This window comes from Grammomys surdaster, unplaced genomic scaffold, assembly GCF_004785775.1.
Source record: "Grammomys surdaster isolate TR1022 unplaced genomic scaffold, NIH_TR_1.0 141, whole genome shotgun sequence".
NCBI lineage: Eukaryota > Metazoa > Chordata > Mammalia > Rodentia > Muridae > Grammomys > Grammomys surdaster.
Window position 1 is genome coordinate 8,378,444 of NW_021604599.1, and position 26,920 is coordinate 8,405,363.

A 26,920-nucleotide genomic window follows, 5' to 3' on the forward strand; every position below is an offset into this window, starting at 1 on the left:
TCTTCTAGCCCTCAGTCTGATGCTGTGCCCCTCAGTTAACCACTGTCAACTTGTATGGCCTTTGTGCTAATCCATATCCCTCTCCCTTCCCACTTTCTAAAGTACTTTTTATTTCTTCTTTTGGTGACTTTATAATATTAAATTATATTATATATTTCTATGTCTAGTTCCTTTGCTTTAGATGCTCTTTTGACTGTTTTTTATAAGAAGAAATTAGCCATTTCCCCTCCTTTTCCTCATTCCATCCTCCAGTTTTTGATGATAACAACATTACCCTTATATTATCATAGTACTGACATTTTGCTTTTGGAGTCTGTTACAGCATCCAGATCTTGCCTGTTGCTATTGCTCCTACCGAGTCGTACAGTCATGGCATCCGCAGTGTGTTTACACTGTGTGTTTACATTGTGAATGGTTCTGTCTTAGGGAGTTAGAAGCAGAGTCTTTGTGTCACATTTACCTGTGGCCTCTGTAGGAGAGATTCTAATTGCACCCACATCCTAGACTGCCTTAGATGATCTAAGTAGGGTTTGCAAAAATGGTTACTGAAAAACTGATCTCTGTCCCCTTAGCCTATAAAAAGATTAGGGCTTAAAAAGACAAATGTTTTAGAGAAAGTTACTAGATTGTGGTGGCATTATGAGTTCGTGCTCCCCTCAGGGTGTACTTAGAGATAAGCACTTGGAGACCTGATATGGGTTCCTAGGTGCTTGACTGTGCCAGCATTGTGCCTTTTTAGGCTGGTTGGAATGCCCCATTGGTCTCAGTTGGGAAACAGCAATGTATTCACAGACCAGGTTCTAGCAAAATGCTTGTAGCTGGCGAGATGGACCTGCAAGGGGAGTGTTGGCTCTGAGGTGTGGGGAAACCCGAGGAAAGAGACTGGGCTTGCACTGCTGATGGCAAGCCAGGGACTGTGGCTCCACAATAGGTGTCCCAAAAGAACCAGTGGGGGCTTCATTGGTGGAGAGTCCCCAGATGTGCTAAGAGTGAACTGAATCCTTAAATGGCTAATAATGAGACACTAGCACTCACAGCTCCAGCCAGATGGCAAGCTGAGACGTAGACACAAGACATCAGAAGCAGGACATTGCAGTTGCCCCTTGCCCTTCCCATGTGGCCATGCTTGTTTCCCACAGTAATGAGTGCAGTGCCAGGGAGACAAGCCAAAATTCAAATGAAGTTTCAAGCCTTAACTAGGACACAAATACGGATATTTTAACGACTGAATTTTAATTATCAGGTGATCAGAGGACATTTTTCATCTCACACTGGAGAAGACATCAAGGACCTAGCCTTGAATTTCATCTAAATAGACAAGGAATGGTAAAACCCCCACAGAGAAGCCTTGACTAACCCTGGAAAAGAACAGCAAACCATTTCTCTCAAGAGTCTCACTCGTACACACTATTCCCAGTGACACCAGGAGCATGATGGGTAGAGAGTAGGAGATGTAATCCCATGTCACTCGGGGGATCAGTGTCTTGAGCAGCCCACCCAAACGCATTACTCTTCTTGATGTCACATTTTCACAGGCTTCTGTTTTGGACCATGACTTTTGTATTGGCGTCTTCTCTCTAGCTAAAGGCGAATCAAGGAAGAGAGTTTTAGTCTTAGATTTGTGATCTCTGCTGTTACATGTGTTTTGCATAGAGCGTCAGGCAGACATCCGTACCTGTTCTTTGGCATGTCTGGTTTGGCCCATAGTTGGAGAGGATAACATTACCATGATAGGGAACTGGCAGTGGGAATGTGAGGTGGGTGGTCACATCGAGACTGCAGTTAGGGAGCAGAGGGAGGCGAATGTTTGTTCTCAGTTCACTGTCCCCTCTCCTTTAGTCTACAGTGGACCCCAGCCTGCGCGTTGGTGGTGTCTACTTTCAGGATGGCCCCTCCTCCTCAGTAAAACCCGAATCGACATGCCCCAACAAAGATGAGTCTTCTAGGTTATTCTCAATCCAGCCTAGCTGGCAGTAGAGGTGAACCATTACGTCTATCGAGTTGTTCTTGAACTTTTGTTAACAGCCTCCTGGCTCTGGGACTGGAGATGTAGCTCAGTTGGTAAGTGGTAGCCCTGGAGACGTGGAGGCAGGAGGATCAGAAACTCAAGATCAGCCTTCGCTACATAGTGAGTTTAGGCCAGCGTGGGCTACGTGAGACTGAGTCTCTGTCTAGACATCCACTGACTCTAAATGTGAGGCTTTTATATCTAGTTCCTTGACACACTTTTCTTTTATTTGAGTTACTTCCCCAAAGTTGCAAAGGTATGTCTCAGGGAGAGTATTCTCTCCTTCAGCCTTTAGTTAGTGAGCTTTTTTAGTAAAAACTGAAATGTTCATGTCACCTGAAGAGAAAACAGCATGACAGTGTATAAGATGATTATTAATATTCTGTATATATTAATTAATGCTGGAAAATCACACGGCAGCTGTTGTTCCTTAACCAGCTAGTTCTTCAAATAACCATACAGAGACCTTTTAATATTTCGAAGCTTTTGCCTTAGCTGGGCAGACTCTCGACTAGCTCATCTGAGTTAACCCAACCACCTAGTGCCATCCAGCCACATGGCTAGCTATACCTTCCAGGCCTGTAGTCACCTCAGTCTCTTCCCGTGTCTCCTGGCAAAAGAACCTTTCTCCTTCTCCCCAGAGTTCCTTATCACTTTCCACTTCCTGCCCAGCTAATTGGCCATCAGAGTTTTATTAAAGCCAATCAGAGAATGCCTTAGGTAGGTGAGGAAGGACAGAGATATAGCTTCACACAGCGTACCCTAACAGCAGTGAACTCTTAACTTGAAGATACATATTTTTTTTGTTGTTGTTTTGTTTTCAAGACAGGGTTTCTGTGTAGCCCTGGCTGTCCTGGAACTCACTCTGTAGACCAGGCTGGCCTCGAACTCAGAAATACACCTGCCTCTGCCTCCTAAGTGCTGGGATTAAAGGCGTGTACCACCACCGCCCAGCCACATCTTTTTTTAAAACACAAAATTTTCACTATTTTTTATGATTATTTCCTCCTCTGCTCTTTCTTTCTTAAGCATAAAATCATCAGATGCCCTAGTGTAAACTGGGGCCACTTGGGTTCAGTCTCTCTTTTTACTTTAAATTTTTCACAATTTTGGTCTTAATTATTTATGTTCTCTATCTTTTGAAGATTCAGTTTTACTTGTGTGTGTGTGTGTGTGTGTGTGTGTGTGTGTGAGAGAGAGAGAGAGAGAGAGAGAGAGAGAGAGAGAGAGGAAAGAATATGAATTTGCCAGATCTGTGCCCTTGGCTAGAGGAGGGTGTTAAGTTCTTCACGCAGGAGCTCCCTGATGTAGGTGATGTGGACTGGACTCAGTTCCTCTGCAAGAGCATCAAACACACTTAACCACTGAGCCTGCCCCACCCCCTCTTCAGTTCTTAATTTATCTTCTAGGTGTTTGTTTATTTTTGCCTTTTCCATTCTATACTAGTGTTTATTTCATAATTATAGTTTTGTGACATTATTGACAGTTTTTGATCACCAAATCATCCTTTGCATTGAAGCCGTTCTTGTCTGATGTGTGCTACATTTACAGCTCTCTGAAGGTATATGTGAGATATATTTATATATTTTGATGATCTGAGAAGTATACTGTCTGTATTGTAGTGGGTAGTACTGTTTCACTTTATCTTGAGATATATAAACAAATGTCTCATCAGTTCCAGAAAGGGAGCCAACCACGGATTAAAGAAATGATACCAGTGTATACGAAATGCCATAGGAAACCTGTTACTTTATGTGCTACCAATAAAATAAAGATTTTTTTTTCAAAAAACACATAAAAGCATATCTGACACTTTAAATACTAATATTCTTTTTTTTTTAAATAACTTTGAAGCAGAGCTGTTCTGGTGCTGGCTAGTTTTATATCAACTTGATACAGCCTAGAGTCATCTGAGAGATCTCAGTTGAGACAATGCCTCCATAAGATGTGGCTGTAGACAGGCCTGTAGGGCGTTTTCTTGATTATCGAGGAGCAAGGCCGTAAGCAGCACCCCTCCAAGGCCTCTGCGTCAGCTTCTATCTTCAGCTTCCTACCCTGTTTGAGTTCCTGTCCTGACTTCTTTTGATTAAGAACAATGATATGGAAGTATAAGTCAAAGAAATCCTTTCCTCCCCAAATTGCCGTGGTCATGGTGTTTCATCACAGTAATAGTAACCCAAGCAAAGACAGTCAATAAGATTATATCATTTTGGGACTGGAGAACTAAAGCACTTGTTGCTTTTGCAGAGGATCTAGGTTCTATTCCCAGACCCATATGGTATCTGTAGCTCCAGTTCCAGGGCATCTGATGTTTACTTCTGATCTCTGAGGGGAGCAGGCAAGTACATGGTACACACATGCAGGCAAGATACTCATAAAATAATAAATACATCAAAAACAATTTTTAAAAGATTATATACATTTAGTATTAAAAAGTAACTCCTTTAGAAAAAGTGTGTGAGTGTGTGTGAGTATGTGTGTGTGTGTTTGCACTATTCCATGTGTGTGTGCACGCTCCATGGGCTCCATGGCACACATGTGGAGGTCAGAGAACAACCTTCTAGAGACAGCTCTCACAGTGCACCTCGTTGAACGGGAGATCTCATGTTTCTGCTGCTTTACAGCAGGTTAGCTGGCTCATGAGCTTCCTGGGTTGATTCTCCTGCCTCCTGCCTCCCGTCTCATAGAAACATGGAGAATACAGATGTAGATGAGTACCACCACATCTGGCTTTTTACACGGGTCTGGGGGATCAAACTCAGGTCTCAGGTTACACTTGCTCCCTCTTTTACCTGCTGAGCCAGTGTTCTCTCCTTGTCCCTCGTTCTTCTCTTCTTATGTTATGGAAACTTTGGAGCATCCTGCAAATAGAGAGAAACTAGAAAGCTCCCATGTATAGTCCAGCTACAGTTACCAGCGGTTGTCCAAAATGATGTCATAGAGACTCCTAATGACTTCCCTCCTCCTCGTCCTCTGGAAGGCTTTGAAGCAAAGCCCAGCATATCCACTTCATCTTTAAATGCCTTAGGATATAGTTATAAAGGACAGACACTTTACTAAGCTTGCTAAGCATCTAGTCACTGCCTCATATATAACGTTCATGGTTCCTTTGCTTTGAATAGAGCCAAATAACAATCTTGCATTGCATCTGGCTGATGCTTCTCCATGTTTGCTGCAGTCTCTAACTCTCTCTTCCTCTTGTTTTTTTTTTTTTTTCTGATGAAGAAACTGTTTTTTATCTCTTTGAGTTATAATGCATCTGGTGCTGGGTTTGCTGTGTTCATCTATCCCTTTTATTTCCTGTAACTGGCTGTTAGATCTGTAGCCTTGACCTTCCTCAGGTTGCACATTGTGGGAGACAAAATCCTCCCTCGGTGGTGACTCACATTGTTACCAGTGAGTACTAGTGACAATGTGAGCTGTCTCTTTTCTGGTAACATGGCTGTCACTGATGACATTGGACAACTCAAATAACTTCAATCTTTTATGTTTAGTCACAAGTAGAAGTCCCTGAACTGTTGATCCCACATTGGGTTCTGGAAGCTCTCTATCCTCTGAGATGCCAGGTGGGTATCTTTGGAAAAGACCTGCATCTACACAAGGAAGCCACACACTGCAACTTGTTCTGGGTGCTTTGTGGGTTATCTGAACACTCTAACAGTTCTCCTCAGAAATGCTCACTGTTTTAGTTACATTTATTTCCCTCTTTCGATACCAGTTTACCTGTTCAACCTTCCCAGAAAACCAGTAACCTATGGGAACATTTGGGAAATGCTCAGTCACCATATGATCATTTATTGAGCACATGGCTCTGGCAGGCTTGGTTTTAGGGACACTGGTAGAAGCAAACTCCTTGGGTTTTTATTGGTTCTTTTCTGGTGTCAGAACTATCCAGATGTCACATGAAGTACTTGACTTGACCTGATTGGTTACTGGGGTGTACAATATTGTCTGCTCATTTTTCTTTCTTTCCCTCCCTCCTTTCCTCCTTCCCTCCTTTCTCCCTCCTCCCCCTTTCCCCTCAGTTTTTCATGGTCTAGAACTTTACATATATGGAGACACAAAGCATAGATGCTTTCACCCCCTTGGATACTGCTGAGCTCATCCGTATCACCACAGGTATCAGTGGCTCGCTCCTGGTCATTGCTGGGCTTGACTCTTCTGGGGTCTCCTTGGAATCACTTAATTATTGATGTGTTTAAAGGCCAATAGTGTTTCACCATGCTCATTTTATTTTATAGTTGTAAGCTTCCATGTGGGCGCTGAGAACTGGGTAAGGGCCTGAGCTTAAAGAGTGGAAAGCAAGGATCAGATACAGGAAAACTTTGTGGAGAAGTCATGTCATGCCCCAGCACAAAACAAATGGCACAATTATAGTACGGCCTGAGGTTAAGAAAGGGACAGTTCCAAGCACTCATGCATGCTGCAGGGACCATACTCTTACTGTTCTCTCAACATAGAGGAGGGGCATGGGACTGTGGTTGGTATCTGAAAGCCAGCCAGCATCCTGGACAAGATCTTAGACTGGGCCTATGGCTCTACATCAGGGGCACATCTGGCCAGAGCTGTAGAGAAGGATCCAGAAGACCAGCTCCACAGCCTGCCTTGCTTTTCTCCCTCTGGTCTTCTGACAGTTTTTCTTCATGACCAAATTGAACTGGATGTCAAAGTAAGGCAAAGAAGTCCCTTACTGTAGCCACAGGTGGAGAGGAAGAGGGAGCAGAGAGAGGAGCTGGCTAGGCACATGGGCAGGAGTTCCACACAGATGCCTATGGTCTCATGTTCAGTTCGGTCCAAAGAAGGCATTTTGAAAACAGCATGCCTGCTGGTTACATTCACCACTTGAGTGTCCTTTCCAGATGACTGCATTTCAGGTGTGTCACAGACTAAGGAGTGAAAGGCTGGCACCAGGACTAGTGACATTCTTGTAAAACTCACTTTGTCGTAACAAGCTCCATTCTCCAAAGAGGGAATGTTCGCTCTTTCTTTCTTTCTTTCTTTCTTTCTTTCTTTCTTTCTTTCTTTCTTTCTTTCTTTCTTTCTTTCTTTCTTTCTTTCTTTCTTTCCTGGGGCTCATTCTGTAGCCCTGGTTGGTCTGGAACTCGCTATATAGACTAGGCTGGACGTGAACTCACAGAGATCCTCTTCCCTCTGCCTCCCAAGTACTGGGATTAAAGGCATGTATGCTGCTATGCCCAGTTTTCTTTTCTTTACTTAGTAGTAAACGTATCTGTACATTATTTTTCAAAGGACCTTAAGATAGGAAAATTTGTATATCACATTAATTTCTTGAGATTGGATAGGACAAAGATCTATTTAACAGAAAAGTAAATCTTACAAGGGTTTCCTAGGATTTTGCAACAATAAGTAGGCAAGCCTAAATTTGCACTGGATCCTAGCCCCAAATTTCGTATTTCTATAAAGAGAAATCCTATATATACTTTCTGTAAAGAGAAACTCGAATCATCTGCAGAAATATTTTTTAAAGGAAAGAATGATTAAAATATAAGAAACATAAGAAAAATTTCCCCTTCCTGGTGTTGCTGGGTGGCTTTTGTGACACTGGAATTTTTGTCATTCACAACTGATGTTTTCCTAGTGTTTGTTGGTAGCACATCAGTGACAGTCAGGGTGGACAGACCTCTGTGTTATGTATTTATTTGCTCCTGGTCTATGTTACTGTGGCCTGCACTAGGGTAACTCGGGTGACCATTGGCTAAAGAGTTTGACTAGAGTTTGTTTTATTCTTTTAAAGATTTATTTATTTTATATGAGTACATTGTAGCTGTCTTCAGACACACCAGAAGAGAGCATCAGATCCCATTACAGATGGTCGTGAGCCACCATGTGGTTGCTGGGAATTGAACTCAGGACCTCTGGAAGAGCAACCAGTGCCATCTCTCCAGACCCTTGACTAGAGTTTTAAGGATGATGATGCAAATAACCCATGTGCAATAAAACCCCAGCCCTGAATGTTCCGGGAGCTGTGTTGTCGGTTCTATCAATCACCTCTGTGACCACTGTCCCTACCATGCTGTGGTCTTCTGTCACTCCTGAGAAGCTCCTAGTGTCTCTTTGATCCCTATGCCTCAGATTCTGTTTTCTTTCATCCAGGCTGATTTTTATCTCATGAACTTCATGCAAGTGCAATCACAGCATCTCTTTCATTCGACGTCTTGGCTTTGATCTTTGTTCAGTTGTTTTTTGCATCCATAGTGCCTTCCCTCCCGTTGCTCAAACATTCCACTGCTGTTTAAGTAAACTGCTAAATATTCATTTTGTTCCATTTTTTAAATGAAAATTAAAGCTTTTAGATCTTAGAATGCCTGAGAATCTCAGTTTACATTTGTTTTTGTTTTTTGTTTGTTTGTTTGAGACAGGGTCTCATTATGTAGCTCTGGCTGTCCTGGAAGTTACTATGTAGACCCAACTGGCCTCAAACTCACAGAGATCTGCCTGCCTCTGCCTCTCAAATGCTGGGATTAAAGACATGTACCTCTATGCCTGGCTGCGGTTTAGATTTTTAAAAACTGCACAGAGGACCCTAAACTGCCTTGCCTCTGTTATTAGCATCTAACTACAGTAAGACACAAATGTCACAAGCTAGAATCAGCAGGGATACTGTATTGTCAAAGACCCCACTCTTCAGATTTTGTAGGTTAGTCTCTGCTCTGCCTCTGTCTGGGATCCCATCCAGTGGGCCACATCACACAGCTGCCGGGTCTCCGATGCTCCCTCCTCCTGACTGAGGCAGCTTCTCAGGGATCCCTTGGTCCCTTGGATGATATTGAGAGATTTGAGGGATGCTTATTTTGTATAAGATTGAAATTGTACTCAGGATCAGATGATAGAGGTTATTTTGAGTTGGGGGGGTGGAGGAGGAGGGAGAAAATAGGGGCAGGGTGGGGTGGGTCACAGTTACAAAGTACTATTTCCAGTTGACCTTATCAGGATCCCACGCTGCTGACAAGATGTCGCCTGGTGGATAGAGTGTTTGTTGGTTTCTCTGATGGGAAGTGACTTGCCTCCTGCTTGAGTGCTGTATGCTTTTGGAAAAAAGTCACTCTGGGCAGTTCACAGGGAGTAGAGACAGGAGGGTGAAGTATCTTCATGAATTATTGGGGACACTTCTACATAGGAGACTTGTATTTAGTTTTTATGAAACTGAATTTTTTTTCTAAAGTGATGGGACTATTTTTTTGTTCACATAACAATGTCTACATGTTCCTTACCTTCAGTGACACTTGGCATTGTCAGCTTTGAAAATTTAACCATTTAAGATGTGTGGGGTGGTATGTCATTGTGGTTTAACTTCTGCTCATGATGACTAACAATGTTGAATACCTTTTCATGTCTGTCTGTCTGTCTGTCTGTCTGTCTCTCTCTCGTGCGTGTGTGTGTGTGTGTGTGTAATTTTTGTGTGGATCTTTTGCCTATATTCTTATTGGATTGTCTTTTCATCACTGATGAAAATATTTTTTTCTATGATCTATCATAAAAATGTATACTATGGGGCTGGACACATAGCTCAACTGGTAAAGTGTTGGGGATTGTCTCTAAGGCTTTGTCTTATTTTGGCTCTTCCAAAAACCCTACTTCCAGATCTGAGGGTTCCAGTCCCCAGCTGGCTTTGATTGATAATAAAGAATTGCCATACAGCCAATGGCTGGGCAGAAAGACAGAGGTGGGACTTTTAGATTGTGAGGGCCAAGGGCCTGGAGAAAGGGGAGAGGAAGAGAATTTCCATGATGGGGAAGGAAAAAGATGAAATTTAAAGGCCCACTGGCATGTAAGAATCTAGAAAAGTAGCCCTAGAGGCTACTTCCCTGGCTGGGTCTGGGGTAGCAGAGATGAAACACAGATTTTTAAAAGATATTAATTCAAGAATACTGGAGGGAGGGTGTGTTTGTTAGCCATGAGGAGGTTTAGAAATGCCCAACCATTGAACTAGTCAAGGCACACCAAAATTAGCTGGTGCTTTGTGTGTGGGTGTGGGTGTATGTGTTTCATTCTCAAACCCAGAGAGCTCTTGGGCAGGTGCTTGTGTGTGTGCGTGCGCGTGCGCGTGCGCGTGCATGTGTGTGACCTGCTGGGAGCCAAAGCAGTTTAACTAATTCACTGCTACAGTAAAGTGCTCACACTGCAAGCATGAGACCTGAGTTAAAGCCCCAAAACCCATGTTTAAAAAAAAGAAAAGAAAGGAAAACTAGGCATGGTGTTGTACTGCAATTCCAGCTATGAAGAAGCAGAGATAGGCCAGTTATAAAGATTAGTGATTATGCTGGTGGGCATATGGGCCATAACCACATTTTCTTCCCCAAGGTATCGTACCTTGAAATAAAAGAAAGTTTCCAGAGCCAAATTTAAGTCTTTCCTGTAGTCACACTGGTTATGTTGGTAGGCCTGAAGACTGCAGGCACATTACAGCTCTTCAAATAGCAACTAGCAGTGTAGAGAAGGCCATGTGGGGAGATTGCATTACACCCTTGGACGGTTCTGCATCCTTCTTTTCCCGGCAAGCATTGGTATGAATGGTACAGTGCAAAGGGCATGTGTTGTATGCTGCTCACATCAGTGGGGATGCCAGCTTTTGACAGTCACAACAACTGCTGCTGCTGTAGGATTTTCCAATGATTGGACAGAGACATGTGCAAAGCAACAGTGAAAGGAAAGAAGCCAAGTCCTATTGCAGAGGAAAAAAGACATACACATACACACACACACTCCCTCTCTTCTTCCCTCCCTCCCTCTCTCCCTCCCTCCCCCGGGAGTGGCATCATGTGTCAGTAAGGAATGGGTCTAGGGAACTCTTGCCAGCCTGACTTGAAGTAAGAACAAAAGTTAAGGAAGATGTTTTTGGTATATTGAAGTTTACATGTGAACTAATTTGCCAGCCGGCTCTGACATTATCAGCTATCCAAATTGATGACTGGTTTTAATACTGATAACTATAGAATAATGTTTTATATTTGCTTTTGCTTTTGATAAGGTCTTGTTTTTGTAATAATCAGTTCTCAAGTTGAAAGACATGTTTAATCTCTAACTGAACAAAGCAAACACCGAGTTCCTGGTTGGCTTCAGGCAGTCCTTAATTATTTGAAGAGATGCTCTTTTTTAACTTTGGAAAAAAGTTCATGGAAGATTATTGAACAGTTTTTAGAACCTAAAATGTTTTGGCTTGAAACAAGAGCCTCCTCCCCTTACTTTAATTTGTAATTTTGATTTCTGGGTTTTGATGACCCAGCTCTTGTCCTTCTGTGGTCCACTTAGACCCCGGGCTCTACAGCTGCCTGCTTGCAGTTACTGATCTGGTAAACTCAGGCAGAAGCTGACTGGCCCAAGGAGGAAATAGCTGGAGGCTAGTGTAAGATACAGATAAAAGATCAAAGAAGAAGAAATATTTGCAGAGAGAAAGAAAACAGGGACCTAGAGAGTTCATGACACTTAGAAATATGAAAAAAATGTAAAAATAAGACTTAACTTTGTTTCCTTTTTTGAAAAGGTTCATTTGTTTATTATATATGCAGTGTTCTCCCTGCATGTATGCCTGTATACCAAAAGAGGACACCAGATCTCATGATAGGTGATTATGAGCTACCATGGGGTTGCTGGGAGTTGAACTCAGGACCTCTGGGAGAATAGCCAGTCCTCTTAACCTCTGAGCCATCTCTCCAGCCCCTACTTTGTTCCTTAAAGTTTTCACTTTTTTTTTGTTTTTTACTTTTCCCTTAAAGTTTCCTCCTGGAAGATAATGTCTGGCTTAAATGTATATATTTAACACGAATCTGCACACGAAGCCGTCTGCACGGTCGGCTCCTTTCTAAGCACCCATTCTCTCGTTGCAGGTAAATCTCTTTGTGCTGCTCTCCGTGGTTTGCATCCTCTTAAATCTCGCAGGGTTCATCCTAGGCTGTCAAGGAGCCCAGTTTGTGTCCAGCGTGCCCAGATGTGATCTGGTAAGTTTCCTGTCATCTTACTATTCTGCCAGGGGCACAAGCTGCCCTAACCTAAATAAGCCAAGAGAAGGTGTTGCTTCCTCAGTTGTCGGTCGTTTGGCCAGAGTAGCAAGTAGCCAATACCGTATCAGCACCAGAGCAGCCCCTGGTTAGGGGATGGATGGGTCAGGTCTCCATGATCAATGGATGGGCCTGTCTGCTTCTAAAGAGCAAACAATCCAGGTCACCAGAATCTAGGTCAAAGATCCTTTATCTAAAGGCTTTGGAGGCCAGGTATGTGTTAGCATTGGGAGATTTTCTGATTTTGGAAGAGAAATATAATACATTGATCATCTATTATATAGCAAGCCAGTGGCGTCTGGGACAGGAAGCTGTAATCAAGAGCTTTTTGGATCTCACACTGGTGGACAAGAGGCTGTAAACTTACAGAATTTCTGACTTAAACCAGGTTTTATAGAGCCAGCATGGTGGCATAGGCCTTTAATCTCAATACTCAGGAGGCAGTGGCAGGCAGATGATCTCTGTGAGTTCAAGACCAGCCTGGTCTACATAGTGAGTTCCAGGGCAATGTGGAGAGGCCTGGTCTCAAACAAAAACAAAGAAACAAAAAAATGAAACAAAACAAAAAGCCCAGCCCAAATAAATAATTTTTATAAATTGTGGCAAAGTGCTCATAAAAGAGTCCATTTTGAGCATTTTCTGTGTATGGATCAGTAGTGTTCAGCAGTGTACATTTACACTGCTGTGCGAAGAGTCTCTGGAGGTCCTCATGTCTCTCCATCACCCTCTCCCCCAGCTACTAAGCATTCCACCATCTATTTCATCAATTCAAATACTCCAGACAGGTCCATACAAACAGAATCACACAGTTTTTGTCTTTCTGGGGGAAGGGGGCTGTCCTTGAGGTATAGCCGCAGTATAGTCTGTGTCAGAATTCCTTTTCTCTTTTTAAATTTTAAAAAATGTATTTATTTTTATTTTATATACATTGGTGTTCAGACTGCATGTATGTGTGTGTGAGAGTGTTGTATCCCCTGGAACAGGAGTTACAGACAGTTGTGAACTGCCATGTGAGTCCTCTGGAAGAGCAGCCAGTGCTCTCAACTGCAGAGCCATCTCTCCAGCCCCTGAATTCTCTTTGTTTTAAAGGCTGACTCATAATACTCCACTGTCTGTGTCTGTGACACACTTTGTCTACTCATCTATAGATGGGTCCCTGAGTTGTTGCCACCTTCTAAGCCTGTTGTGTATAAGGCTGGTGTGACCAGGAGTGCACAAATGTCCCTTCCAAGCCTGGCTGTCAGTTCCTTTGTGTATTCCCGTGTATCTAAACCTTTAAAAAAAAAAAGACTTCTAGTGATAAACATCTCAGTTAGCACAAAGCAGCAAGTGTAGACTCTTAACAAGTTATAGTAAGTCTTATTTATTTGGAATTTTGTCCAGTGTAGTCTACCTATAGAAACTAAGAGGATGTGAACCAAGAAGGCTGACTTATTACTAGAAAACCTGTGGTCAGTCCTTGTGGAGAAACCTATAACCTTCCCAATCAGAAAAGTCCCCAGGAACTCACAAAACCTGCTGTGGTTTCTCATGTTCTTCACAAATCTTAAAACAAGCATTAAAGCCTTTTGTTCAAGTGATAGTGTTGAGCACTAGCTAGCCACTTGATATGACATGAGTGTCTTCAGATGAAAGAGAAAATATATGTTTAATATAATGAAAGAAGCATGATGGTGGTCAGTCTGGAAAGAAAGCTGATGAAGTCCCTTCACTTATGAGGTTTCTTAGTACAAAAGAGCCTTGTATTTGTTGGGGTTTCTATTGCTGTGATAAAAACACCATGACAAAGGCAACTTGTAATAGACAGAGTTTAATTGGGTTTATGGTTTCAGAGGGTTAGAGTCCATGGTGCTGGAGGAAAGGCATAGTGTTAGGAACAGCTGAGAGCGCTCATCATGATCCACAAGTAGTAGACAAAGGGGGAGACGGAGCACTAACTGGGAATGCAATGGGCGTTTGAGACCTAAAGCCCACGTGACATGCCTCCTTCAACTAGGCTACACCTTCTAATCCTTCCAAACAATTCTACCAGCTAGGGTTCCAAACGATTCTCCCAGCTGGGGACCAGGTATTTAAATGCATGCTATTGGAGCCACTCTCATTCATAGCCTCAAGGCTGTGATGGGCCTGAAGGTAGGAGGGAGATCATTAGCCAGATGGTTGTACAAAATACCAAGAAGGGACAATGGCAGGGACCTTAAAAGGACATGAAGCTTCCTTTTCAAACCCTGAGAGGGGCATCATTAGGAATGAAAAATAAGAGAGAGTAATGAAAATGAGGGAGGGAGAGAGGGAGGGAGGGAGGGAAAGAGAGAAAGAGAGAGAGAGAGAGAGAGAGAGAGAGAATATATTACTGCCATTAGCGGGATTAGGACGAGGGCAGGGGGAGGCCAGAGCAGGAGGGGTGTGGTGAGGGTAGGGGCAGAAGAGGAGCCTCCTTAGGGAGTAGCCTTCAGAACACTTCCATGATAAAAATGGCTGAGATGTCTCCAGCCCAATCTCCAGAACAAAGGAAAAAATATAACTTTATAACCTTTTAGAAGGTAGCAGGAAGTTTTACATCCTATGGTTTAGTTCAACATAGTATACATGGCAAAGGGCATGGAGGGTGAGGTGTCATAAACCGAGCTCTGACAAGTCTTAGCACAGACTGTTTCTTAACACTGTCCTGAAGGGAGCCGAAGGGATGCATGTCCCGATCCAGATCCAATCTGGCCTAAAGGTACAGGCTAGTGTTCTGACAGAGAGATAGCATACTTTCATTTCTCTTGGGCAAATATTACTGAATTATGTGATAAAGACATTCAACTTTATAAGAAGCTCCTTCATACACAATTTTCCTTTGTAGCTGGTCAAAATAAATAGTTTAAATTATTGATTGATTGAGATTGAAAGGCCCCCTGGGGAGGGGACACCCCCACTCAAGCCACGAGAACTCACGATCACTCAAAAGACTCAGAGACACCGATCTTGATGTAACAGCAAGAGATATATTTCAGTCAGCGCTCTGAGGCCGAGACCCTATATCCCACGCAGGGGCAGAGGAGCTCGACCTCCAGCTCGGGGAGAGTAGGGTATTTAAAGGAAAAAAACCACAACCCAGGGGGAGTGGGAAGGGGTAACTGTGGAAAGTGCCAGAGTTGAGGGAACAATCATGGGGATAGTGCCAGCCCATTACTCATCTTATGACAGGGTTCGAGGAACAATCATGGGGAAGTATAGGTTTTTTTTTTCTCAAGGCTCAATCTTATTCAACCATATCATTTACATCATCTACTTTGTGGTTAGCCAAGTTCTTGTTCTTGTAGCACAAAGCCCTAGAACTAGCCGAGCTGCTCTCCTGGCTCTTTTTACTGTTAGTCTGCTAGAAGTGACATTTCTATTAACCCTTCAAGATAGGGTCCTGGCTGTTCTGGAACTTACTATGTAGATCAGGTTGATCTGGCACTCATAGAGAATCTGCTGGCCTCTGCCTCCTGAGTGCACTCAGCACTGTGCCTGGCTAGCACTTGCCCTTTGGAATGGGTATTGTTGTTGAAGAGCTTCAATTCAGAGGTCCAGCAATGCCTCCCATCTCCACCAGCAGAAGATATTTCTATTTTGAGGGACTAAACTAAGAGCTTGTTGTCACAGTAATTGAGGATGGAGAAGTGGCTCAGTAGCTAAGACCACTTGCTGCTCTGGCTGAAGACCTGAGTTCTGTCCTCATAACCTTCTTTTCCCATTTCTGGCCTCTGTGTATGCAACACACACACACACACACACATACACACACACACACACGGTCACTGCAATTTAATTTATACTTCCCTAGTTGCTAAATATGGCTTCAGCATGTTTTTTCAAATATTTCTAGAACATTCTAATGTGCAACTAAGGTTGAGAACCTTAGTGTTGGGCATAACAAGGGAGAGCAAGGATCTGATAGTGTCAGATAGTGACTTCAAAGTCGAAGGGAGGGCGTTTTGCATTTGAGAAAATTTACAGGTATTTTTGAGATGACTTAAAGCAATGGAAGAGAAATAAGAGCAAATCCTTAGCTTGAGCAGAGGCGGGTTAAGAATGAAGATGGCGGAAGAGCGGGAACACAAAAGGCACTATTGCTTACTGTCATTTGCACAGAGCCCGGGACTTCTTGGGGCAAGTAGGACTAATTCTTGCCATTCATGACCGTGTAATGATCAAACTCTCAAGTAGTCCTGTTTAAAGTGATTAGCTTACACTCATCTGGACAGGCTTGCCATCTATTTGGGCTCACCCCAATAGTTCCTGTGTACTTGGCAGTCTGGTAGGATACTGCAGCCTTGATATCCATCCTCCACCCCCACCCCTGGGCCTTCATCTTCCCTCATTAAACACTTCACAGCAAGAGGGGGCTGGTGAGGAAGGGATTCTTTGTAAGACGACACCTAACACTACCAGAGGGAACTATGAAATACGGGCCCTTGAGTAAGGTCTGGAGGCCTGCACCAAGGACTGAAAATAGAAATCAACCCGAGTCACAAGGAAAGAGTTTGGTTCCCCTGAGGAGGGAGGAAAAGGAAAGTTGGCTGTCATCTGCAGGAGGCTGACTTTGTAGTACCCAGCACTGTTGTTGGTGCTAACCCAGGCTCTGTTCCACAGGAAGCTCAGAGGAGGGAGCCCTTCCAAGTAATGCTCTGCTGCATTCAACTTCATGTGACGGAGCCCTCTGACTGTGGGAGGAGAGGGGCAGAGGGAGGCCAGGGATGCCGAGAGGAGGAGAGGGGCAGAGGGAGGCCAGGGATGCCGAGAGGAGGAAGAGCATGTGGAGCCTGTGGAAGTGGCCATTGTCCTTTTCATTTAGAGGGTGAGAGACTAGTGTCAGTATTAACAGTGGGACAAATATATATATATATATATATACATATATACTGAATATAATAATGTATAATCGTAAACATAGTTTTATGATAAGAATTGACAATGTTAGAGTCCATGGGGCTCTGGAAGAGGTCAGACTAACCTACAGGAGCAAAAGGAACCAATGTGGTTGTCCCAGGATGGAAGTGGGCAGACTGACGGAGAAGGGCCGTGAGGGAGTGTCTCTGATGCGATTGTAACAGCCGGTATTGAGAAGGTGATACAAGTGCATTGCAGAAAACTTGTCAAATGATATACTTACTACTTATATATATGTAACTATATATATATGCAAATTTTGCCTCAAAAGAAAAAAATAAACTATAATAGTGGATCCCCATGTCGTGGTGGGAACTTGTATTTCTTTAGCTTTCCACTCAACTTCACTATAAGGAACAAAATGTTCCCTTAATTTTCACAAAACTATGAAACTCACTGCTGCACCTAGAAATTAAGAACATTAATCCAAACAAGAAAACTGCCTCCCCAGCAGCTCAAACAGCATGACAGCGTGGTCCTCCTCTGGAGAGTTCGCACTTGGTGAATTGAGAGCTGCCTAATTAACAGTTAGTGAAGGAACAGTTAGTGAGCTGTAACCTTCCCTGTTAGAAAAACGGTTAGCAAAGCCAAGTCAGCTCAGACTGCAGAACAAGTTAGAAAGATTGCCTCTGCCCTCCGGTTTTGAGTCGTCTTTACACAAACCAGGTGTTACATATTTTCTCAGCTTGCCTTAAGAAAAACTAGGAAAAGCGGCCAAACATTGGCAGGGCATCTCATTAAAAATGGATAAGGTTATTCATCAACTATCACTTCGAGAACAATCCATGCCTATGTTGAAAATGAGCTCTGGGAGGTCTTTCTACGTGATCCAGGCCTACTGTTCACAGAATTCAGTCTGTGGTTCTTACCCTTGAGGTAGACTGGGCTTCTTTTGCCTTCTTGGAATCAAAGTCAATCATGTGATTCACTTTGGCCACAAAGCTATGAGCTAAAGTGACGGGCATGGTTGTCAGCCCTCATTAGGAAAATTATAGGATAGTCACTGGGGTCTGAACTTCAGATGAACTGCTAGGGACCTTTGCTGGTGCCATCAACATGCCTCAGGCAATGGTTGAGACATCCTTATACTGTGGAGAATTCACATTTCTACTGGGAGTCCTGACATTTATCTGACAGTCCTACCTTAAGTATCAGTTACTGTGCGTTTTCTATCTCTCAGATGTGTCCCTCATGCCACAGCACCAAGATGGTGGCTGTTTCACAACTCTAAGTCCCCAAAGGATATGACAAAACAGCCCCATGTTGGCCTGCAGTGACCTTGTACCATTTGTAAGAAATGAACTTTGAGGCTGGAGAGATGGCTCAGCAGTTAGGGGCCTGTCCTCTGCTTCCGGAAGTCCTGAGTTCATCTCCCAGTACACATATTGGATAGCTTAAAACTTCCTGTAAGTTCAGCTGTAAGGGATCCTCTTTTGACATTGCACAGACATATACACATACACATGTACATACACATACATATACACATGCATATCACACACACACACACACACACACACACACACACACACACACACTCTCATTCACTCACTCACTCACTCTTAAAATAAACCTTGCCTGTGATTGCCTGAAATGGAACCATAGATGTCATATTCTGTATGATACATGCTGTGTGTGTAGCAAGAGTGTTTCTTCCCCTTAAATAATAAAATCATTGTTCTACATCTTTCCTTAAGGTGGACTTAGGTGAAGGCAAGATCTGCTTCTGTTGTGAAGAATTTCAACCAGCCAAATGCACGGACAAAGAAAATGCCTTGAAACTCTTCCCAGTCCAGCCTTGTAGCGCTGTACACCTTCTGCTTAAGGTATGATGGACAGCTCACAGGCTCCACCAAGAAATGTTCCACAGGAGTCCAAGAACGCTGCTCCTTGAGATATTTCCAAGCCAAGCTGCTGAAAGCAAGTATGAGCAGCCCCTCACTAACCTGCGGTTAGAACAGAGTGTAGAGGAGGCCACAGATTGTGTTTTAAATTATGGGCAGAGAGATTTCATTGTGTATTATAATTATAAACTGCAAAGGATCCAGCTATGCATATGTATATGCTTACACACACATCTGAGGTGTAGCTTTCAGGAAAGCCTCGCTTGCCCACTCACTTGGCATTGCTGTTCATTTGTAGTGAGCTGCGTGAGCTTGTTGAATGTTGCCATTCTATGACACATAGAGTGAGATCAGTCAGAAAATGACAGGTGACACTTGAGTTCTTTTATATCTTGTTTAATAGGCAACAATAAGTAAAAAAAAAAAAATTCTGGAGAATACACCAAGAATTCAGGTCAAAGAGAAATGCAAAATCAACCTTCATGATGGAGCCAAACCACTGAAGTCTGACTGGAGTGGGTGGCAGAATCAGCTGCTGATTCCTTAGCTGCTGGTTAGTCAACCACTTCTTTAGATCTTTGCTTTTCAGGAAGGAGGAGGAAGCTCAGAGAGAGAACTCTGCAGTGCTTCAAGCTCTGGGTAGTACAGGACTTAAAAGTGACCTGCTTACTTTGGTTTCTGCATGTTTGATGTTTGATGGTTGAATCATCTGGAACTTTCTAAGCCTGACTTAGCTTGAGGAAAGCCCCTGAAGGAGCCAGGGCTGTAGCCACAGCAACCTTCAGTGTTGACTTAGCTGCTATTTTGAGGAAAGAAAACCTATCTATTCCCTGGCTGTCCCTGGTTCCCACTGTGTGGTAGTTGAGTGCCTGGGCCACCACTGCCTGTTGCTCCCTAAGCAGTGGCCACACGTTAAGCAGATTCCATCCTGCTGAGACATGCTGTCCCTTGGGTGGTTGGGAGCACTGGCTAGAGAATAAGCTCACTGTTCTTCCGAAGGGAAATTTATAGATATTATTCAGATGCTTGGGAAAAAAAAGTCCCTTCGTGTCCTTGGGAAATTGGCTCTAGCACCCCTGAGGATGCCGAACTCGGTCACACCCAAGCCCCTTCCATAAAATGGCCTAGGATTGATTGCACATAACCTTTACACACTCTTCCCCATGGTTGAGCCATATATAGTGCAGCATCTGGTGCAATGCATTTTGCAAATAGTTGTTATATCATTTAAGAAAAAAAAATGATAGGAAAAGGGCCTGCCCATGTTCAGCACAGTCTTGGTTTTCTTCGGAGTAGCTTCCATTTTCTCTCTGAGAAGGTGAACCCATGGCTATGGAGGTCCCACTGCCCTGTATATAACTAATACTAGGCCTCTGTGAGACAGGGAGCTTGCCGGGTATGTTTTTGGGGTTGCTTATTTTTTGAAGTGGACTTTGGCCTGGCACTCAGATGCTCCTGCCTCAAGCCTTCAGGATGCTAGGATTATAGGTGCATCTCATTATACGTAGTCTAGGCTGTTTTTGTTTGTTTGAATAGGCAGCTTTACTGTATTACCAGTCCAGGTTTGAAGAATTATAAGCCAGCATTTATTTCCGCACTTCCATAAGCCAGATGCTATGTGACCCCCGGCCTCATCTGCTCGGAAGCTTGCCAGTTTGGACAGCATCATTATTGACATGTTTTGCACATCTCTCTGATCAGTGGTCTTGTTTCCAGAAAGTCCTGTTTGCCCTGTGTGCCTTGAACGCCCTGACCACCACAGTATGCTTGGTGGCTGCCGCCCTGCGCTACCTCCAGATCTTCGCCAGCAGAAGGCCATGTATTGTAAGTGTGAGAACACATTGTAAAGTGTTTTGACCTAGCAGTCCATCCCTACTGTGTGTGGAAGTACTGTGTGGAGTTTCTAGCTAGCAGTCCATTCCTACTGTGTGATCCAATGCTTTTCTCCTGTTATGCTGTTTAATCAGGATGAATCTCAGATGTCTGCTGAGGAAGTGGAAGAGCACGGGCGGATTCCGGACCCAGACGACTTTGTACCGCCAGTGCCTCCCCCCTCTTACTTTGCCACATTTTACTCCTGCACACCTCGGATGAACCGCAGGTATAACTCCTACGTCACGCTGGGGTCTCCATGCTATGCCCTGCCATGAGATTTGTATGGTCTCCAGAACACTCAGCCTGAGCTTCCACTTTTTTTCTTCAAAATCCAGGCAGATTGTCCTGCTGGACCAGCTCTCTTTTTCCCTGTTTTTTTGTTTCTCTCTGATAAACCAGACGACTTCAAAGATAAGTCCAACCTTGACCTAGAGATAAACTTTTTCAATTTCTTTTAGCTTCCTAGAGAAAACTGATACCCAGTGAGATAACAGCTATAATTTGACAGGATTGGGAGTTTCTGTTGCCCTGGAAACACACCCAGTTAGGCAGAATTGATGTTTTATTATAACACCATCAACCAGTCCCAACAGTTGTGGCAATCTTTGCAGCCACCAAGAAAAAATTAATTATTAATTGCATCTCTCTGGCTTAGGAAAAAAATGGACACCATGCTTAATTTTTCTATTCAAATTTCAGCTCAAATTTTGAGTGTTTTCCTTAAATATCAGAAATTATTATTTGTAGAGTGGAGTATGTATTCTTCTAGTTTATGGTAATGCCTAGGATCGAATCTTTAAAGAATGACCTCATTTATTTATCCAGAAAACATTACCAATCTTCTTCTACTTGCTTGGTGCTGTGCTGGGTTATAGAAATTCAAAATGAGTTAGTCCAGCTTCCTCTGTTCCGAGCCAGGAGCTCAGTTTAGATCACTAACATGAGTGTTAGGATCACAGTGTTCAATGCCCAGAGGTTTCCCAAGCCCAGAAGAGCCAACTGGGTCACCCAGTCAGCTCTGGCATCCCTAGAGAAGTGATTTTGTGCTGGGTTTAAATGTTAAGCTCCAAAGGAAAAAAAAATCTCTGGGGTCAAAGGGAAGATTAGCATCTTTAGTTTGATGTCTGGGGTCAAGCATGTGTAGTTTTGGATATCTGTAGAGTCATCAGACAGATGGGGTACAGGTTTGAGGTTGCTGGAAAAATACTTTATGATGTTCAGGACAGCTATGCATGCATTTGAAACAGTTCCCACCTAGGCTCTGCTCATGTTCTTTGAATCTTATCTGACCCCTCCTGGAACACCTACCCAGGCAGAGGAGGAGATAGCCATAAAGCCGGGGAGGGCTGTCAACTAGATGAACAAATTATCTTGGGACAGCAAGGCTTCTCTGTCTTGGGAGTGACCCGCTGACACTGCAGAGCATCAAGGGGCAAGGATGGAGTGATTCTGATCCTTTCAGAAACTGTGTGGAGGATTGAAGATGCTGAAGAGGGTTGGCAAAAAAGCATGTGTTCTCTGTGGGCTGTCTCTGGTTTTTAAACCTCTCAAGCTAATTCTTCTCCATTACTCAGGCTGAGTCATAAAGGATCCCAGAGAAAATAACTTTCAAGCAAGTAACAATCCTGTTTATCTGTCTTAGAGTCCTGTCGATGCAAAGAGACACCATGACCATGGCAACTCTTATAAAGGAAAGCACTTAATTGAGGCTATCTTATAGTTTAGTCCACTGTCATGGTGGTGGGAAGCATGGTAGCAGGCAGGTAGACATGGCACTGGAGAAGTAGCTGAGAGTTCTACATCTGAATCTGCAAGTTTCAGGAAGAGAGAAAGCTACTGAGCCTTGAAACCTTAAAGCCCACCCCCAGTGATGCACCCACTCCAAAAAGGTAACACCTCCTAATCCCTCCCAAGGAGTACCAGTCTGATGACTAAGCATTCAGACATATAAGCCTATGGCATGCATTCCTAGTCAAACCACCACCAGCTCCATAAACTCTTATTTGCCTAAGAAGTGGCTTACCTGGACTTTTCTTTGGTGCTGACTCTGAAATATTGTCCATCAAAATGCAGCATCAGTGGTCATCCTAATGACATAATGACACCATAGGAGTCATTCATTTTGTGATCATGTTGTATAAAATGCCATCTTCAATTTCTGGTTTTCCTTCTGGAAGAGTTTAGCATCTAAGATGCAAGCCCACTCTCTTGACCTTGGAGATCCAGTGCCTTACCTCTGTGCATGCAAAGATAGTCAATAGGTTGTGAGTATGCTTACCTCTGTGGGTGCAAAGATAGCCAATGGGTAGGGAATGTCAGAGAGCAGACAGGTAGGCAGAGCTAGGGATAGTAATGCCCTAGGCAAGGGATTCCCCAGTCCTCTGCCTTTGACGAAGGGGCAAAGGCAGGGTTTATAAATGCTAGAAAGATGACTCATGGGTGCTAATTCAAGACTGAAGCCTCGACATATCTGGAGAAAGTTGGCCTCTCTGATTCAGACAACTGTGCTGTTCATTGGTCAGGACCTCTCCACTAAATCTAGGAAGGGTCTAGTTCTTTGGAGACACTCAGCAGTTGGAGTCTTAAGCAGCATGAGCTAGGTAGGAGAGTTGGAATGAAATCCATGCCTGAGTTCTTGTCTCAGGAGAATGTCTACCCAGGACAGCTTTGGCAGGAACCCTCCAGCCCAGGAAGAGGCTTTCATGGGACTCCTTTGTTCACTGGATGCTTGACACTTTATACACCCGCTCTGGGGCACACCTCAAGTCAGGGGCCAGTCTCTACCTCTAAAACCTCGACTTTACCCTTTCAGGGCAGCATAAATGGGCACAAAGAGTAAGATGAATTTTAAATCCAGTTAATGTGTCTCCCTTTCAGAATCAGCCTCTCAGATGCATCTGGCCTTGAATCTGTCTTTTCACCAACTTCTATAAGGTTCCTCTTTTGTTTTTTTCATATTCTAAGAAGAGACTTTTTTTATTTTTTTAGAAGAGGCACTGTTATGGGTGGTTTCTTCTTGTTTATTTTCTTTCTCTAGTACCTAAGGAGCACAGGGTTCTCAGTTTTGTTTAACTTTTTGCCTTTTTATACTTTGTAATTACTTTAAAATCTCAGTTCTGTGTTTTCTAATGTCTTTTCTTCTTTTTATTATTTGGTATAAATACTGACAGGAAATCTTGTGAGTTTTGGTTTTGCTTTTTATTTTGCTGCCCAGTGTCCTTCAACCACAGAAAAAAACAGCAGTGTATGGGGTGGGGGGAAGGGTGGCTCTAGAAATACCATGGCCATTGGACTATGCAGGAGAGCACCAAGAGTCTTCTTATCCTCATGAGGCAAGAAGGAAGTCCTGTTCAATATGACTCAGTAGCCAGTGTTGGTTCAAGCTTAATTTAATATTTAAGTTCATATTTCATATTTAAGTTCAGTACAATTTAGAAAAGTTTTCTGGTGTAACACAATCCTGTGTGTACAATAAAGCTTAGGGGGTAATTACATTGAAACTCTTAACATACGTGTCCCTTCTTCCATGAAGATGAGTTCTTTTGTTAAAGTTTATTTATGTATTTTATGTAAGTTTATGTAAGTGCTCTATCTGCATGTATGTCTGCATGGTAGAAGAGAACATTGGATCTCATTATAGATGATTCTGAGGTACCGTGTGATTACTGGAAATTGAACTCAGAACCTCTGGAAGAGCAGGCAGTGCTCTTAACCCTTGAGTCATCTCTTCAGCCCCTGAAGCTGGGATCTATAGATAGACTACATATGTTATCTTAAGGACTTGGGGGAGGATCAGGTGTGGCCCCAGTTATACAGATAGTGCAGAGGCCATTCAGGGCACTAACCACATCCATTCCCAGCCTTCTCTGTGGAAAAACAGGTTATGCATCAGTTCCTTTGAAAAGACAACCTTGCATGTTTAAAATGTCTGGTTTTCTGGTGCTTATCTGTGGGCACAGGGACCTCATGGCCTCTCTAACAACAAGAAGAACTATAACTTCAGAAGTGCTTGAAAAGGGAAAGCATCTAACATTGGTTGGGAGAAATGTAATTTGGAAAGGGAAAGTATAATTGAGTAATTCTTCTGCGATAAAGCAGAGGAATCATATACTTATATTGCTAAGTGTGGCAGATGTCATGGTCTAAGGAACCCCACGTACCCTGTGGTGGAGCAAGAGAAGGGCAGTGAAGAACAGAGTAGAAATAGTTGAATCAGCATGTATGGTTGCGGAAGGAAGAGGAGCTCCAGGAGAAGTTAGCTTTAACCAGGAAAACAGCAGCTGGTGTTTCAGACCTGTTCACATGACAGAGTAACTGTCTCAGGTCAGTCTCTCTGTATCTTGGTAGTTGTGAGACTTTTTAAAAGTGTTTCTGCTGAAACTCAGTTAGCTATAGCTTTGTTGTGGGAGTGAGGTGTCAGTATTCCAAACGAATATAGATCTTTTTGTCAACTCAGCCAGGTTTGTCATACCAAGTTCAGAGAAAAATAGAATGTTAACCCACCTCTTTCTTTGTTCATGATAGGACTGTTTTTAAATTTTATCCAGGGCCGCACACCTGGCACAGTGCATCATTAGTCAGAGAGTGACTGCCAAGGAGGATGTGGGAGTCACTCTGTGGTCCTTCCTGTTAGCTCCTGTTTTGTCTTGGATCTGGGGGCAATGCTCACCTTTTGTTTGAAATTATTCCCCCCCTTTAAAAAAAGCTATTTAACAGAGAATCTCTCACTAATCTGTGAACTAATACAGGAGAGCACCAAGAGTCTTCTTATCTCAGTTGCTTTGGCTGTTGTTACCGGATGTGCTTCAGTGGTATTTAGTATATCCACCACATTGCGCAACCACCACCTCTAACTCTCTCCAAAGCATTATCCTCTCCCATAAGCAATTGCCAAGTCCATAAACACTAAACGGTTACTTCCTATCCCCCTCTCAGAGCCTGGCAGCCACCCATGCTCTCTGTCTCTACGGACTATAGTTTGCATTTACACCTCTGTACTAAAAGGAAGAAAGGCATTACGTTTTATACATTGTCATTTCTAAAGGACCCCCCTGGTCATTTGTTTAAGGACCCTCTGGGCTTTTGTGTAAGGGAAGCTTGGATGGTTATTCCACTTCAGGCTAAGCTGTTGTGAGTGTCTCTCCCCACCACCCCAGCTCCCAGTTTAAAGGCAAAGGCAGAGAGAGGGTTCAGGGGCTGCTGCCATTGGAGGGCCAGTGTACAGAGCATACCTCCTGATGCCCAGGTGTTGTTTTCTAGGATGGTTGGTTCTGATGTCATCCCACTGCCCCATATCTATGGAGCACGGATCAAGGGTGTGGAAGTGTTCTGTCCTCTGGACCCCCCTCCTCCATATGAAGCCGTAGTGAGCCAGACTGACCAGGAGCAGGTATGTCCACGTTATAAAGAGCACGCTCTTACATAATCTGAAGGAGTTTATGGGGGTCCTCTGAGGATCATAAAACAAAACAAAACAAAACAAACAAACAGTGAACCCTTCCTTTGTGGTGCAGGAGTCTTCATTCCAAATGCCAGAAGGACCAGAAACTGCCACGAGCCCAGTGGAGCCAGTTTGCACACAGATAACTCAAGGTAACACATCTTTACTACCCCGGGCCATAATTCAATAGATTGGAACATGGCAGAATGATCTGACAAGTGGTTTGATTGAGGTAAGGTATTCTTGGAGCAAATGGTATAGGCTACATCCTTCTTGTCCAAAATACTGTCAACTCTTAGGGCTTAGAAGTGAGATCTAGAATGTTAACAGGAAAAAGAAAAAAATATACTGACATACAGAGACTATCTTATAACCTTTTCATGAATGATCAGACTATCCCCAGGAACCCATGGAATAGAGTAGAGGTTAACTCCTTATTCCTGTGGTTCTCTACCCACTTCCTTGTTCTGTTAAAATGAGCGGGTTTCCTTCGAATGAACATGAGTTTCCCAGTGAGAATTCACATTGTCATTTATAACCAAAGGTTTTAATGCTAGAACTAAGATTTTTTTCAGCCCTGTGGCCAATGCTAGAGTCAATTTACGTTTATCCTTGTAATTTAAGGAGACCATTGTTCCAGCTTTCTGTCTTTGGGGAGGTTTTAGATGGCCTAGAGAATTGTCCACTGGTACAAAATTGCAGATGGCAATAAATAATGGATTGACTTTCCGCCATGTCAGATGGGGGTAGCTTTTCAGCAGTGCTGTGTGGACCATTCTTGTATTCACTTTATGTTTGGAAGGGGACAGACTGAGCC

The 26,920-nt window shown here is 43.4% G+C and overlaps 1 protein-coding gene across 1 annotated transcript in view; it reads left to right on the forward strand.

Annotated features, from left to right (window-relative positions):
- The window catches only part of Fam189a2 (family with sequence similarity 189 member A2), a 55,809-nt gene that overhangs the window by 23,165 nt on the left and 5,724 nt on the right, over positions 1-26,920 (forward strand). The window contains exons 3-8 of the mRNA XM_028764039.1: positions 11,834-11,964; positions 18,642-18,770; positions 20,505-20,612; positions 20,756-20,889; positions 25,923-26,052; positions 26,177-26,255. Of these exons, the coding sequence (XP_028619872.1) occupies positions 11,834-11,964; positions 18,642-18,770; positions 20,505-20,612; positions 20,756-20,889; positions 25,923-26,052; positions 26,177-26,255 (711 nt within the window). The remainder of the gene's footprint in view (positions 1-11,833; positions 11,965-18,641; positions 18,771-20,504; positions 20,613-20,755; positions 20,890-25,922; positions 26,053-26,176; positions 26,256-26,920) is intronic.